Source organism: Triticum dicoccoides, chromosome 3A (assembly GCF_002162155.2).
Source record: "Triticum dicoccoides isolate Atlit2015 ecotype Zavitan chromosome 3A, WEW_v2.0, whole genome shotgun sequence".
Taxonomy (NCBI): domain Eukaryota; kingdom Viridiplantae; phylum Streptophyta; class Magnoliopsida; order Poales; family Poaceae; genus Triticum; species Triticum dicoccoides.
In genome coordinates, this window is record NC_041384.1 from 25,166,677 (window position 1) to 25,183,533 (window position 16,857).

At 45.6% G+C, this 16,857-nt stretch overlaps 2 protein-coding genes across 2 annotated transcripts; both read right to left on the minus strand.

The window, feature by feature from the left end:
* Positions 1 to 1,489: 1,489 nt before the first annotated feature.
* LOC119271795 (factor of DNA methylation 4-like) lies at positions 1,490 to 5,049 on the minus strand. The gene is made up of 7 exons (XM_037553480.1): positions 4,993 to 5,049; positions 4,167 to 4,809; positions 3,971 to 4,050; positions 3,633 to 3,695; positions 3,257 to 3,550; positions 2,945 to 3,139; positions 1,490 to 1,894 (listed from the first exon to the last, which is right to left on the minus strand). Exons 2-7 carry the CDS (start codon positions 4,765 to 4,767, stop codon positions 1,649 to 1,651), a joined length of 1,479 nt encoding a protein of 492 aa, XP_037409377.1. The 5' UTR covers positions 4,768 to 4,809; positions 4,993 to 5,049; the 3' UTR covers positions 1,490 to 1,648.
* Positions 5,050 to 10,827: 5,778 nt separating this feature from the next.
* On the minus strand, positions 10,828 to 14,489 carry LOC119266820 (multicopper oxidase LPR1 homolog 2-like). The gene is made up of 3 exons (XM_037548099.1): positions 14,148 to 14,489; positions 11,141 to 12,658; positions 10,828 to 11,049 (listed from the first exon to the last, which is right to left on the minus strand). Exons 1-3 carry the CDS (start codon positions 14,376 to 14,378, stop codon positions 10,996 to 10,998), a joined length of 1,803 nt encoding a protein of 600 aa, XP_037403996.1. The 5' UTR covers positions 14,379 to 14,489; the 3' UTR covers positions 10,828 to 10,995.
* Positions 14,490 to 16,857: the final 2,368 nt, after the last annotated feature.

Genomic DNA, 16,857 nt, shown 5'->3' on the forward strand with positions numbered 1-16,857 from the left:
GTGCGGGGGGTCGTCGGCGGCGGTGGAGCGGGGGAGGGTGCGGGGGGTGCTCGGCGGCGAGGGGGATCCGGCGATGGGGATATCGATCGAGATGGAGGGGGATCGTGATCGAGTGTCCTCATGAATATTCAATATTTTTTCATATTGAATATGAAAAAATATCATCAAATTTGAAAAAATATACATGAATTCAAAAAGTGCCCATGAATTAAATTTAAAAATATTCATGAGTTCGAAAAATAAAAATGATAATAGTTTTCAAAAAAAATAGTAGTGACCCACTATGTGGTAGGTGCACCATTAGTATTTCTGAAAAAATTAAAAAAATGTTAGTAGTGGCGCACCAGCTCATAGGGCGCCATTACTATTTAGTAGTGGCGCACCACGTTTCTGGTGCGCCATTAGTGGTCAAGCCCTTTTTCTAGTAGTGTACGTTCGTGTGTTTTCAGGTTGGATCTTTTCGATATACGCTACTCTTCATCGACGGCGGTTGTTGTTCTGCTGCATTGGTCCTATGGGGCCTTAGAACGACGACTTCTCGGCTGTTTACTATAACAAGTTTTGCCTGGATCTGGTGAGGAAGGGCGATGACGACGGCACCTTCGACTCGCTTCAGTGCTTGTAGTCGTCGCTAGGTGGTCTACGGATCCGAATGTAATTTTTATTATTTATGATGTTCATTATACTCTCATGATTGAAAATGAATAAATCGGATGTTTTCCAAAAAAAAATCACACATCTGCGTTTGAACCTCAACTAATCTAGATTTTCTTGCTTGCTAGATCTTTCTTTTCTATACTAACGCGGGGAGTGGGGCGGGGATAAAAAGGGTGACTTGACAATCAATACAAAATTCAGAGGCAGGTGCAAGAGAGGCTCAGAAATACAATAGAAGATAGATCCTCTTTTTTCTGATATATCTCACGTAGTCCTGTAAGAAGGATGGTTTCCATGAAGCTACATGTACAGCTTTACTTGCCGCCTCTGCATCTGCATTTCGATTTGCAGGTTCACGTTGCAATTCAAAGATCTCACGAAAATATAGAACACACTAGTAACAGATTATAACTAGGATTAACATCATTCAAAATCTTAACAAAACAACAAATATTCATTTTTTGCAGGTTATCTTCCGAGCCACTGCGTTTATCCGTATGTGGTCGCTACTCACTCCGACGGAGGAGATGGTAGCACGGGCTATTTTCAACCGGTTTGAATGACGGTCATGTAATAGGATAGGCAATTAATTTTCCTATTTTTTTTATGCCAGCCGGTTGTGGCTTTATGTTTGCTTATTTCTTATGCTCTCTGTGAGCCTTTTTTCCTTTCGTTGAGACTATAAGACCTTTGTTGCCTTTTTGCTTATTAATTGAGGTGGTCGTATGCATCGTTCTGATGCAGAGGCAGGGGAGATCCCCTTTTCGAAAAAACATCATTCAAAATCTCACGAACATAAACAGTACTCAGTATATACCATCAAAGATAAGAAGTTGGAGAATATCAGCCTGAACATGACATCGGACAGATATATTTTTCAAACAAGGGAAGAGAGACCTCCGCCCTGGCGATAAAGTGTCCAATTCAGGCAAAATCACCAGGACTACTTAAGGCTCACTTATGAGGACACTACCCCGGCCAGATTCTGGGCTCAGCGCTTCCTTTTCTTTGTTGCCCACTTTTCCAGGGCGTACTGGATGCCTTCTTTTACCGTCGCACGCCGATCTGCCTTGTAGTTCCACAACACAGGTACACCATAGATTTCTCGACCTTGTTCTTCCGCACAAGGCTTGTAATTGTAGACTTCATCCAGCGCCTTTGTTACCAAGGCGTACATTTCTTGGCCGTGCTCTTCCTTTAGTTGCCGGAGCTTCTCATTGTCCTTGGAGATAATTTCCTGCACCAAAGCTCACGCGCCGTTAGACAAGATGACACAACTATCTATGGAATGCTGGCAGTGATCAGACACAACATTTTGAATCAAAAATTTGTTACGAACATTATAATGAACTTAATATACACATACTTAATTACTTCTTGTATCACCACACCAGTGGAAAAATAAAGTCAGAATATTGTGAATATTCTGCATGAACAATTTAAATCACCATGATCTTTTAGTTTTTGGACCTTCCCATCATCCTAAGAAATAATCCTCTTTTATTCTGGACAGAAGACAGATTATCATATTTTTTTGGATGAATGTTTGCAGGTTTTCAATCTGTAGCATCGATTAAGTTCAAGATGTTCCTCAATTTAACCTTAAATATAAAAGAGAAGCAAAACCATCCTAATGGGTGCTACAGAAAAAACATGTATTTCTTGCCATTTATATATGTACATAACATAAATATTCAGATATTTTGATCAAATTTTATGGTTTATCATCTCATAGCATTTCCTACAACCTTGAAAAAAATCGATACTTCTTTAAAGGTCCAAAATACAAAACCACTTTTCAGAACAGGTATATATTTCACTTTGAAAGGTTTTGGAAAGTCCAGGATTTGATATAGGCACCTTCATAGATCATGGTTCAAGTCGGACAGAGCACAATAATTCAAGGCTAAAATGAACCTTTTCTTCGGTTTTATATAACTATACTAGTGAAAATATAAGGTTGTGATGTTGAGTATTGCAAGTATTCTTCCTAGCAAAAATTGATTGATGTAGTTTTCACATTTTAAATCGGAATAACTTTGTGGCTGCATGCATCACTCAGATGCAGAGGCCGGGGGTACATCATGCTTTTCTAAAAAAAAAACGGAATAACTTTGTTTCTGTTAATGGTTGAAGTGAAAGGTGTTTGACAAAACGCTGAATGATTCATGAATTTTTGGGTGTCAAGAAAAATTGGCAACCACGAAGTGTTCAGAACAACTACAAGTCCACCCTGAAATTGATAACTTGAGATTAAAAGTTCTGTTAGAGGAAAGAAAGTGTGTACCGTGCTATTCCCATGAAACATGGCAGACCAATTTTCAATCTGAGTTTCCCACTTGGAGTAAAGAATGGCAGCTGTAAATTCTGCATCGTCTTCTGGTAACTGTTTCTTACAAGCATTTAAGAATGCTTTTTCTTCAAGTTTGCCAATTCTTTTGATGCCTATATTTCCTCGACCATTTGTAAGATCCTGGAAGCCCTGCCATACAAGCAACAAATCAGAAGGATAATGCTGTTCAGAAGTTACACAAAAGCAATAGGTCATCATCGACCGCATGACGTTACACAGTACTGGACAAGAACTAAGATAATTTACGTAGCTTACATCTATTAGCTTCTTCCTAGCAGGTCGCAACTCATTAGTATGTGCTGTTTGCTTGGCAATCAGACCCTGATGGACTGATTCCCAATATTCTTTTTCCTCATACTTCTCTTCTAGCTTCTCGCGGAGTTCACCAATTCTCTTCTTCTTCGAAACTTCCTCACCTGGCATAATCTCCGTTACTTCCAATTCACCCTGTAGCTGTTTCAGTTCTATTTCAAGAGCCTGCTTGTCAAGAATTAGTTGCCGTATCTCAAGATCCTTATCTAGAGCAAGTTTTGTCTCCCTCTGCATTTTACACACAATAAATAAGACACTTGTATAGATTATTATACTGTCAGATGTGAGAAACAATTACAAAGACCCAAACCTGCTGTTCTTCAACAAGCTTAAGCAAAGTTTCACTTGCCCTCACTTTCTCCATCAAAGCACGCTTTGTTTGAAAACAGACCAAAGTTAGTTATGTGTACAACACAGTACACTAAATGGTAATTACCTAGCAACAATGCACTTTTTTCACTAGCAATATGGCCTCCCTACAAACTACAACGGTAAAAACAAATTCATATTGCTAAACATGCTGCATCTAATAATTTTATAACGTAATAGTATATGCAATGTTGTTATGCAGAAGAACATGGAAACAAACAATCATCTTCTATCGCTCCCTAGAGAAACTCAATATACAAGAAACAAGATGTCACACACCTCTTCCTTCTCTTGCTCGAGGGTGATTCTGTTAGACTCGTCTATAGCAGCTAGCTCATCAAGCTGTATTTTGTGAATTTCTGGTACAAATGAAATAAGTGTTAACAAACCATACGATCCAAGTATGCCAAGACAGAATTGCAGATGCGATGATAATTACAGAGTTCAAATAAAATAGACAAAGATTGACACAGACCTTCAGTGTGAGACTGGATGAGCTTCTTCATATCCTCCTCTGCCTTACCAAGCAATTGAGTCGTTTGATTGTACTCGTACTCAAGCTCCTGCACATTCCTATCCATTGCCTCAACCCGTTTGTCTAGACTTTCTTCAAGTCTGCCAGTTTTACGGGCTTCTTCATTCTTAAGATCAACAATGGTTTTTAGATCACTGTACTTACGCAACCAGGAAGCAATAGGCGTGTACGATCTGTAATCATCCACTCTTGCAACCCAAGCAAACATCTCCGGCCCATGGTACTGCTGCCCCTTCCAGTGCCTTTTGCCGCATCCTCGTGCCTCAAAGTGATTTTCAAAGTCCATTGCATTTTTGAAACCACTCCAGTCTTTTGTGAACTCCACAATGGCACTCCTAGTATGGCCATTGTGTTTGTCCCACAAAGGAATAACCTTTCGTGCGCAAAATTGCGAGAGCTGATCCCTCAAGTGGTTTCCTTGTTCTCCGACGCAGCGCCCGTTCTTCCATTCGGTAGGCACGTTAACAAGAACACCCTTCCATGGCCAAGCGAACTGCTCATCGTCTTTGCATTCATGAGGTTGATCATGCTCCATAGCCATTTCCGGAGACTGGCTCAGAGCCACTAATTTTGCGGTCTCCTTCTGAAATAGTGTCCAACATAAAAAAGATGAGACATGGATGATGTACAAATAACATAACACTTTCGGTATTCAAAACTATGCTGGCCAGCATTATGGAGAACGATTCAAGAATAAATAAAATTAACTCCTACAGAAAAAAAACAAAGGATCGAGTCATAAAACCAACAGAACATTAAAAAAAACCTGAGCATATCTTCAGTGCTTATGTCGCTCGATGCAGAGTCCGCGCGTTATCCTCCTTTTCGAAAAAAAAAGAAATCTTCAGTGCATATGACAATATCATCCATTAATCTCAGGTTTCTCATAAAACATAAAACGAGCATTGCTCAGAAGATGTGAGCGAAGGAAAACATGATCTATCAACAAACATACATATCAGTATCCAGTTAACATCTGCTACAAAGAAAGCTTATACGTTTAGGTGTTGAATTTTGTGGACCTACACGCACTGAAGATACGCTTAGGAAGGAGTAGATTTGGATTAGGTGTCGAACCATGGAATGGGGGCAAAATTCCCATAGTCTTTCAGGCCCTGCGCATCAAGATTTTGCATCGGATAAGAGCCAACATATTTCCTTTGGAACCAGAAGAGCAAATGCAGAGGACTCTGACTCTGAATGCATTTCCACAACAAGTTCGTCCATGTTTCATCTTTATATGTGTTTCTAGTTTTGTACTTTTTGTTTCATTTATATCATTCACGATTCTGAATGCAAATGATACAGCAAAGCATCATTTATCTTTGCAGCAGAAAACCCCCATTTATACTACGCCATCGGATCAAAGAACAGAGAAACAGAGAAACCCCCATCAAGTGAGTATGTAAAAGATCTCTTTCAGAGAATCGTAGTAAAAAACAGAGAAACAGAGAAATGAACTAATGCATCGGATCAAGTGATGATGGATTATTCAAGAAAAATGATGGGGTTTGCCCCTGGTTCAAATGCCCCAATCTGGGCTTCGAGATTCAACTGAGCGATGAGCCATACACTTACCTGCTCCTGCAGCCGCCGCCGATGAGGATGTTGACCGGCTGATCGGGCCGAATCACCGCCGCGGCTCCTCCGCCGCCCTAATCCCAACCTGACGTGTCTAACCCGCCGGCCGCCGTCGCCCCCAGCAAGAAAGTGTGCACCCTTTTTCAAGTACATACAGGAGGGGTAGAAATTAAGTGGACGCAGGGACTTCGAGTCAGTAACCGAAGCACTTAATGCTGCTCTGAGTAGGAGACGCTCTCGATGAGAACGCAAGTCTCTTGGGAGAATGCAGCTTGCTTTCTCCATTCACACTGTGTATTACTCGTATTTTATTTTTTTAGATCTTTAATTTATCGATTACTATACAGTATATTACAGAAATTATAATAATTCACACAGAACAATATTTCATTCTGCCTCATAAAAAATTGGGTCGCACCTGCCTCCACCCGAGTCGCCCCGTGTGGCGGCCCGGAGGCTCCCAGATCCCGTAGCCCGGCCTCCCCTTCTCCTCCTCCTCCTCCTCCTCCCTCGCCGCCGCCCGAGGGCGAAGCCTTGCCGTTGCCGGCGGCGGCGGGGACTCGGGGCCCTCCCGCCCGTGAGGGGCTGGCGCGGGCCGGCGCCCCCGGGCCGGTGCGTGGTGTTCGGCCGGACGTCACGGCAGGGGATGGCGGCGCTCCGGCGATTCCATACCTCCACGGCAGGCGGCTTCAAGGTCTTGGGCGTCGCGGTCGTTAGGGACGGCGGCGGCGGCGCGGCCGGATCAGGGCCCAGGCGTGGGCTTGGTCTCCCGGTCGCGGTCGGCGCGATGGCGAGTGCGGCACGTCGGCAGCTCGGCGGATATGCGGATTCCATCCTTGTTTGGTCCTTGACAGCGCGGGCAACTCCGGGGGAAACCCTAGATCTCCATGGGAGCGAGCAATGGCGGCGCTTTTGCGTCGTAGTCCCTCTTCAGGACATCATTTTGGAATTTGCTCCGGTTGAAGGGACCAGCGACGCCAACGGCGCACGCCCGGTGGCGCAAGTGTCGATGAAAATCGCGCCGACTATGGTCATGAGGGACGATGGCGACGTCTTTGATGTCGTTTCCTTATCGAGGCATCGTCGTTGCAGTTTGCGTCATCAGGCTCGGGATGCTCTGGGGGAAACCCTAGATCTGGGTCTCCCGGATCGGACGATGATGACGTTCTCTGTATCGCTTTCCCTCCTGGGGTCATCGTTTTGGAGCAAGTGATGGATGGAGGTGGGAATAGGAGGAGCGGTGTTACATCTACCGCAAGGCCGGCGGCGGATCACGGCGGCATGGCGCTGCGGAGTTTCGGCGATGGGCGCGCATGGATGGACACGCGCAGGATGGTGGCGGTTGTCTGGCGTCGTGGTGGCGTCGACGGCAGGCCTGGCAAGGTTAATGCAGCAGTACAACACTGGAGATGGATTGGTGACAGGTGGCTGCGGCGGCCTTATACCCAGCATGCGTCCTGGTTGAGGAGTGCGCCGGACTGGTGGGTGCCCATACCCGGCAGGCGTCCTAGTTGCGACCTCAGGTTTTAGATGTTAGGTTTGGCTGCGAGGTTTGTTTGGTATTAGGCCCAGACTATCAGCATTCCTTCATCAACTGGATAGAAGTAGCAATAGATATTGCATAGATGGTGGCTTTTGTCTTACTATTGTATGACTTTATAAGGTCTTGTGTGAATAATTAATAAAGTGGCTGCGTGCATCTTCCAGATGCAGAGGCCAGGGATCCTCCTCCTTTCCTAAAAAAACAATATTTTATGTTGCCATCAATTTCTTTTTATTCCGACATCAATTTTTTACCAATAATGTATCATTTATACCCCTGCCAAAAAACAAAACCAAACCGAAAATGGTGGAACCAAGCCTAAGTGCAACCCCAACGTGTTGATCCGAATGGACGCGCATTTCGTTTCTTTTTTTGTTTGTTTGGGTTGCCGGTGCGTCGTCCGCCCCCTTCTGCGTTCGGGTCGGCCGAGCACCCAACGTGCAGATGCATTTTCATCCTCGCGGCTGGCCTGTCGTTTTTTTTTTCAAACATAATACCAACATCTTACATAGTTTCACAACCAAATAAATATATCATAGTTTATAAGCCAGACAGGGCCGGGGGCACGCGGCGAGGTGCTACTGGCCGGATGACAGTGGTGGTGCGGTGAGGTGGTGGCGGTGGCAGCGGCGTTGGTGCGGGAAGGTATGTGGGTACGGGCGGCTGTCCTGGGCACCGAAACTGGGCGGTGGCGGCGGCAACGACGTGGTGGGGCGGCCGGATGTGCTGGTTGTTGATGGGAGTAAGAGAATGGCATATGTGCCACCGACTAGCGAGCCAGGGGAAGGAGTAGGCGGCTGTCGCGCATGTCTGTTTTGTGTGCATGCTGATGCAACGAGACCCAAATTTGGGCCTGAAATGGGCCGTCTGGCGAACAAAAAGTAGACGCGCGTTCTTTTTTCTTTTATTAGGTCGACACGTTGGGTCGACTTTTATGTTTGTTTCGATCCAAACAAACACGCACGGACGAAATGGATCAGCGTGTTATTAGAGTTGCTCTCTGACCGCCACTGCATAGCCGCACCCCGCCTCCGAGCCGACCAATTCCAGCCACCGACTGTGGCCGGTCAACCAAGTGCCTTTGCCACCCTACTGGCCCAACTTGTTTGGGACTATAGGCTTTGTTGTTGTTGTTGTTGTTGTTGTTGTTGTTGTTGTTGTTGTTGTTGTTGTTGTATCAAATCATATCAATCCAACGGCCTAGCCTGCTTCAATGTCGAGCTCGCAACACGTTTAGCGTGCAGTTAATTTCATGCAAAATATAGTGCTAATCACATAATAACACGCAAATAATATCCTACTTAATATTCGCATGCACTTAATATACTTTCAAATTAACGTGCATTGCACGTACACATTGACTAGTATATTAAGAAAGTGATCCCCCAGCCAAAAACAAAACCAAATAGAAAACGATGACCCCAAGCCTAAGAGCAACTCCAACGCACCGATCCAACCGGACGCGCATTTTATCCGTTTTTTGTTCATTTAGGGCGGCCGGATGTGCTGGTTGTCAATGGGAGGAGGAGAATGATCTATGTGCCACCGACTGGCAGGCCAGGGAAAGAAGTAGGCGGGTGTCATGCACTCGTGTCCGCGCCGATGCAACGAGACCCAAATTTAGGCCCAGAATGGATCGTCTGGTGGACGAAAAGAGGGCGTGCATTCGTTTGGGTCGACGCGTTGGACCTACTTTTGCGTCCGTTTCAACCCAAACAAACACGTACGGATAAAATGGATTAGTGCGTAGGAGTTGCTCTAACCGCCACCTCGTGAGACTTTACCGCCACTCCACAACCACACCCTACCTCCAAGTCGACCAACCCCAGCCATCGACTATGGCCAGTCAACCGAGCGTCCTTGCCACCCTACTGGCCTATCACGCCCTTTGGCTATGTCTACCGGGACCGTTGTGACCATGGCCGAGCTCGGCATGCCGCAACCCCGTCCCTTTGATTTCGGCCATGCCCTGGCCATCACCATTGTCACGCCGACTGATGATTTTGCAAGTGCACAGGGCTATTTGTAGCATTTCCGTCATAAGTGAAGTGTCAAACTCCCAGGGAGCAAATAGGAAGGAATTAGTACAACTTACCCGGCAACTCCACTATCACTCACGTAGTTACGTACGCACCCAAGCCGTAGTTTGAAAATAGCCTACTTAGTAAATTGCTAGGAACACAAATAAAATGATAGTGTTTATCTAAACTACAAACAAGAAATAGAAAACAAAAAAATTAAAGAAACTAAACTAAGGGAAACTGTGCTTGAGTAGTAAACGTTCTCGAGAGAATTAGAGTCATCACCACAAGTATGACACTGACAACACATGATAGACATGGCTCTTTAATTGTATCACTAAGCCACTTATATATGATCTCGTGTGGGTGGAGCCAATAAAGTATGTATCCCCACTCCAGTTATCACCCACACTCGTGCCACCACCGTGCTTCCCCACTCCGGTTATCACAACTCATAGTTTAGGTTAGATCTTTTTAGTCCTTGCACGTGCGGGCTCGGGCGGATGATGACATTTCTTCTTTGAGTTTGTCTTCTGGACTCCGATCCTCTTAGAGTTCGTCCAGCTAGACGTACTCGACGAAGCTCTGGCGTAGGCTCCTACCGTCTCCTTGCGGTCATGATGTTAGGGTTTCCCGACTTGCGTGTGCGATGGCGAGATTTGATGTCAGTTGCTTTAATTAAATATATTTAAGGGTTCAATGATGATGACTGCGGCTCTAGGACATTAGTCCTTAGGGACAAGTTCACTTCCCAACTGTCATCGACAAAGTCAGGCTAGCTTGATGTGCTGTACGTGGGTCGTTATGGCAGCGGTGGTCGGTCATTTAGAGACCTCGATGTAATGCTTTGTACTTCTGATGAACTTGTATAATAGATCTAGATCTTTACTAAAAAAAAGCACTTGACTTCATATATTTGTGATTCTTTTTAGTTGTGCAATGTAGAGGCGGAAGGTATCCTCCCATCCGCATTCGTTTGAAACATCCTAATTATATGCACGAAAATTAAAATAACGATTTTTTTCCATCTGCCATCAAAATAACCCATAAAGTAAATTACCCATCCCGCCATCCGGAAGTGAAAAAAAATATATTCTTTGTTAATTGTTTCTCTGAAGTTTTTCGTCTATGACGAAATTGCCTGTAAAGTTGAAGTAAATTTCCCACCCGTCACCCGTAAAAATGAAAAAAAATAACAAATGTTCCTTTGAATTATTCGTACATCATAGGGCCCTTCAGTTTTTCATCCATCATGAGGCTAACCTTATCATAGGGCCCTTCAGTTTTTCATCCATCATGAGGCTAACCTTCTCGTTTTCTTCTCATACACACATCAAGGATGTACTTAGAAAAATAAACGCATAATGGATCAAGTCCAACATTGATTCATTGTCAGCATGTTAGAATGCACGTGTCTTACGATTCGCACGGGTTGATGCACAAATATTCAAATACGTGAAGTGCGGATATTTGAAACTTGATTTAAGGACCACGATTATTATTCCGTTGCAACCCACGACCTCTTTTGCTAGTGAAAGGCCAAAACATATTATATCTCAATTATTCCCAACAATCCAGCTTGTGCGTAGGATCCTAAGACTATTTTTCAAACCGTTGGTTTGAGCTAACGCACAATCTTCATCGGCCTCATCATCTCGTTGTCTTCATGATCCAAAATCTGCATACCAAATGAAACGAACAAGTTGATAAAGACAGTGCTTGACAGACAACCTAGATGAATTGAGCAATGGTTTCTGCTTGATGCTTACATGGCAATGGTAGACGTAGCCGGGGCCGGCGGTGACGTCGAAGGGGAAGCGACCGCTCTTCCCTGACGCCGCCGTCGCTGACGACTCCTCCAGCGGCTTGAACCGCACGAGCAGCGTGGCCACTGTGCTGGGGCGCACCTTGAACACGTTCTTCCATCCACGCTCCTGCCGTGGCACGACGTGCCTCCGCCCTCCGGCGAGGTGCCGCTGCATCCCGCACGCGAGCGCGTCGTTCCGGCCGCCCGCTCCGCCGCTCGCGCTCCCTCTCATGCACTCCCTGAACTCGTCCACGCGCCGGAGCGACCTCTGCTTCAGCACGGTGAAGACCGCCAGGTGCACGTGCAGCGGGTGGTTGTCGTTGGTGAGGTTGATCACCTCCCACAGCTCCGACGTGCCCTCCCGCGGCGTCTCCGTCACCGGGTCCGTGTACGCTAAGCCGTTCAGGTACAAGTGCGTGGGCTCGTCGGTGCCGTTCTTGGTGTACTCGTACATGGCGATGTGCCTGGTCACCACCGCCTCCCGCGCGTCCGGCTTTGGGTACTGCGGCATCAGCGTCGCCGGCACGGTCGACGTGTCGTGCTCTGGTTTACTCGCGACCACGAACTTCATCACCGCCACCGTGTCCGCCTTCTCGCCCGGGTCGCCGGGGTACGGCGCCGGCGCGTCGGACCGCAGGATCACCGCGTCGTGCTTGGCCCCGACGAAGTCGACGACGACGTCCGCCATCTCCGACGGCGCCAGCAGGAACCCCTCCGTGGGCACCGGCCGGGCGAGGTACACGGAGTCGGAGCCGACGTGCACGAAGCGAAGGCCGCCGGAGAGCGAGAGGCGGAAGAAGCGCGCGTTGCTGGCGTTGAGGATGCGGAAGCGGTACCGCCGGCGCTGCACGCGGAGGAACGGCCACGCCTTGCCGTTGGCGACGACGACGGCACCGAAGTACTCGGGCTGCCACTGCGGGTGCACGTCGGGGTTGTTGCCCGTGGCGTTCATGAAGAGTGCGCCGTCGCTCCTGAAGTCGCGGTCGAAGAGGACGAGGTTCCGGTCGAACTCGGCGCCGGAGGGGAGGCCGAGGGGCGCCTCCGCGGCCGGGTCGGACACACGGTACGCGCCGAGGAGGCCGGCGAGGATGTTGACGCGGGTGAGGCCCATGGCGTGGTCGTGGTACCAGAGGTTACCGGGAGGCTGCTGGTTCGGGTACTCGTACGCCGGCGAGGAGAAGTGAGAACCCGTGCCGGCGAAGCCGGAGGTGAACCAGGCCATGGAGTGGCCGTCGGAGGTGGACTGCTGCACGCCGCCGTGGAGGTGGGCGACGGTGGGGACGCCGGTGGCGTTGCCGAGCCGCGCGGCGGCGAGCGTTCGGTCCCACGGGAGGATGTGGCGCGACGGGAGATGGTTGGTCCACGTCACCCGCGTGGGCACCCCCTTCATGGCCACGATGGTCGGACCCGGCACGGTGGCCGTCTCCTTGCTCGCGCCGTAGGCGAACACTCGCGTCGCCGGTAAGTCACGGTGGAATTTCTGTCCACAAACAGAAAAATAAAACGCAATTTATACACATTCATATGTCAATACAAAAAAACTACTGTTCAAGTCTAAAATCCAACTGAAATATTTGGGACCACACTGAAATATCCAAAAAGAGATAATTTTGAAGGAAGTTCGAGTTTGCTGTTTCGGCCATCTTGTTTTTTCCGGTAATTCTTTTGGATTTCAAATATAACAAAAATAACTTAATTTTAACAAGTGCTAAGCTAATTTAAATCTGTCTGAAACTTCTTACAATCTTGCCTGAAATTGTGAGGTTACAAATATTTTGATACCCACGGAAATTTCTTGGTATTCTACTGCATCAGCTAGGAACACACAAAAATTGGTAAGAGATTGGTCGATTTTATGCCGAATTTTATGGGGGAAATGACGGCGTTCCAAGTACGGCGCGTCCATGCTGGGAGATGAGCAAATCAGACTGGTGCTGATGCTGACTCCAACTAGTGTGACGATGCTTATGCTGCCTAGAAAATCCACATGAAGCTGTTGAATGGGTCCCCATGAAAGCTCTAAATTATTGTCCGCCATTTGCTCTCATTCAAGTGATATACTAGTTCTTTTGGCCAAAATGAAAACCGAAATCACCCAAGTTTAATGATTTCAGATATGGCTAAAAAAAATTATACTGAATAGGGCTGATTTTTTTTTTGAAACCGAAATTCAAAACAATAATCTTAGACACGTACGAATTTTGCCTGAATTAAAAAAAAAATCTTTCTGACTGTCCAAGGTCAGAGTTTAACTGCGCGAACTTTTATTCATTCTACATCAGCTTGGACGCTTGATCGAATTTTTTTTCTTCAGAATTTTATGGGGAAATGGAAGTAGCATAGAATTGACTGTTCGGCCTTTGTCTTTCACAGCATGAATGGAAGAGAGCCCCCCTCCAATTCCATTGACAATGCAGAGTGCTATTGCTTTCTCTTTCTCTTTGATGCAAACATGTGCTACTACTGATGGTGGTAGTAGTGGATTTATATCTTGTAATCACCAGATAAGCTTAACAACAAAACTAGTGTGGTTTTTGGTACAGAGCCGAGAAAAGACATGGTGTTTTGTTCCTTTGTTATTCTGGCGGCTCTGAAATTAGTGGGCAGGGTTGTTGCCAGTGGGATGTTCTCTGGGGACTTCAGTGTTCAAGATGATTAGGCGCATAAACTTTAGATTAAAGAACTGCAAGTCCTAGTTAATTTAGATTTAAAGAAATAGGAGTATATCTGAAGGAAAGCATTATAGTCTCTCCACGAAGGACAGGTGAGACGGAACGGAAAGATCAATTTCTGAAATGAAGATAACAAGCCAACACTGAACAATGAACAGTCGCTTCAACCAACAGTCGGCGTCACCACGCGTGCGCCGTCGTCAGGCGCAACCGAATCCAACGAGCGCCGCCCAGCGCAGTGGATGAGAACAGAGAGGCAAGCAGAGAAGAGAAAGGCAAGATTGCACACGCACGTACCCACATGGTGTCGTACATGCCGACGGTGAGCTCGCCGGTGACGAGCCTGCCGCCCTCCGCCACGCCGTACCCGCGCAGCACGGGCATGTCCGGCAGCTCGTCCACGAACTTCTCCAGCCTCCCCGCGTCCAGCAGGCGGACGCCCCACCTCCCCTCCTCGCCCTCGCCGTCGGCCAGCGCCACCGCCGCGAGCAGCAGCAGGCACGCGCCAAGAAACCTCCTCTCCACCATTGCCGCGACGCGGTCGACAGCGCCGCTTCGGTCCCCTTGGATTTCTCCGGCGAGAGAGAGAGATGGGGGTTCCACTGAGGCTGGCTGTTGACAGCTCGGCCTTGTGTTTGTCCGCTGGGTTTTGGCTGGGTTCTTTTGGCTGGGTTTTGGCTCGGGAAGAATATCTTGGGCCTCGGGAGCCGAATTTATTGGTGTGGAATTTGTAATTTCCTTTCTTTGCAGAACCAGAATGACGTGGCCTTCTGTTCTCCCTTGGAAATGATCATGATTTTTATGGGTTGCTTGTTTTGAAGCATGGAAAAAGTAGTAGCTTTGACTGATCGATTCCATTTGGGTTCTCTTTCTTTGGTATCGGTTCAATGGGAATGGATTGATGCCTCGTTTCTCTTCCAGGTTCCATCCGGGTGAGATGACATCTGGATTAGCCACTAGTCAAAGTTCTGAATAAGCCACGAATCATTCTATCAGGAATGACATGAGGACTAGCTAATCCTATATACATATAGAAAGTTGATCCCCACTTTTCTACTCCCTCTACTCTTAAATATTTCTCTTTCTAGATATTTCAATAAATGACTACATACGGAGCAAAACAAATGAATCTACACTCTAAAATATGTCTACATACATTCATATGTGGTAGTCCATTTGAAATGACTAGAAAGACAAATATTTAGGAATAGAGAGAGTATTTATCTCAACATGCACATATGCCACCTCATCAAAGGCCAACCACTACATGCATGAGATTTTTTTTTCCATTATTAGTTGTTCTCATGTACACCTTTCACCTCACCATTCATGTCACCTCATCAAAGGTTCACTCAACATGCATGAAAAATAATCTCATTACGTTGGGCCACTTATATTCAAAATGGTATGCCTCATTTTCTCAACCAAAAAAACTACTCCCTCCGATACAAAATAAGTGTCACGGTTTTGAACTAAGGTTAGTTCAACCTTAGTTCAAAACTACGACATTTATTATGGATCCGAGGGAGTAATTTATTTGTTGTTTCTTGTTATCTTTAAAAAATGGAAATAAATCTTCAAATACATGGCAAGCATCAACTTCTTTAAAGTTTTTTTTTCAGATAGGAAGACTAAGAATTAACGAGGCATTACAAAGGAAGGGATTCATGCTGAGAAATTGCAAGTTACTCCTACCCAGCTGTCAGAATTGTTTCCAAATTCCTAAACGGGTTCATACAATTTCAACGTGTCAAAATGCCTCTAAAAAATATTTTTAAATTGTCATCCAAAATAGTTGCAACTGCATATATTTATCTTGAGAATTGTCAAGTGCTTTCCGTGTCAAGATGAAAGAAGAAACAAATGCACCATGTGAATAGTAAAAGCACAAAAATTGTAAAAGATAATAAAACTCTAATTTTTTGCGGCAACAAACATTGTTGAATGTTCTACATATGTGCAAATTTTCCTAAAGAAAAAACTTTCCTAATGTTTTGTGCGAAAAAGGAAAATTGATGCTCTAAAAAGACTATTTTCTGAAGCATACTGATTTTGTTATCCCCCCGACCTTCAAGAATGTGATTTCCCCACGAAAATTTGCACACAGGAGGAAAACCAAGCAATATTTGTTATAAAAATATTCAGTTTTACCTATTTATTTTGATTTTGCTGTTCATAGAGGAGCATTTGAGCTCGGTATTAGAATGACACTTTCACAATTAATGTGATGTGCACGTCTCCACGAGCATCTATCTATACATTTATATTGATATGCACTCCCTCTATTTTATTAGTCTGCATATATAATTTGTCTGAAGTCAAATTTCGTAAAATTTGACTTACTTTGTAGAGAAAAAAATATCAACATTCACAATACAAAATCAATATCATTAGATACATCATGAAATTTATTTGCATACTATACAAATTTAATATTATAGTGATTAATATTTCTTAATGTAAATTTGGTCAAATTTGGTGTAGTTTGTCTTCAAACAAATTTATATGCAGAATAAAAGGAAATAAATTGAGTACTTTGTGCGCTGTGGATCTTCCAACATTTGCATACTTGTACCATGTACATTCATATTGCACACGACCTGAAAACTAACAACAGTGAGCTTAAAAATTGAAACATATTTCACTAAAAATAAACACCCCATCAGTAGGATTTTTTCTCAATGGTGTAAAAGGTTGCAAAGCGTATTGGTCTATATTGGTTATCTACAAAATTATAAAGTATAATTTCCCACAAGAACATAGTACTTTCACTAGTAGAAAAATGGCCTATTGTCCCGGTTCGTAAGGACCTTTTGTCCCGGTTCCAGAACCGGGACTAAAGGGTCGGTACTAATGCCCTGTCCCTTTAGTCTCAGTTCAATTCAGAACCGGGACAGATGGGCCCCCACGTGGCATGTGCGCGGAGCCCAGGCAGGAGGGCCTTTGGTCCCGGTTGGTGGCACCAACCGGGACCAATAGGCATCCACGCGTCAGCATTTCTGTGGCT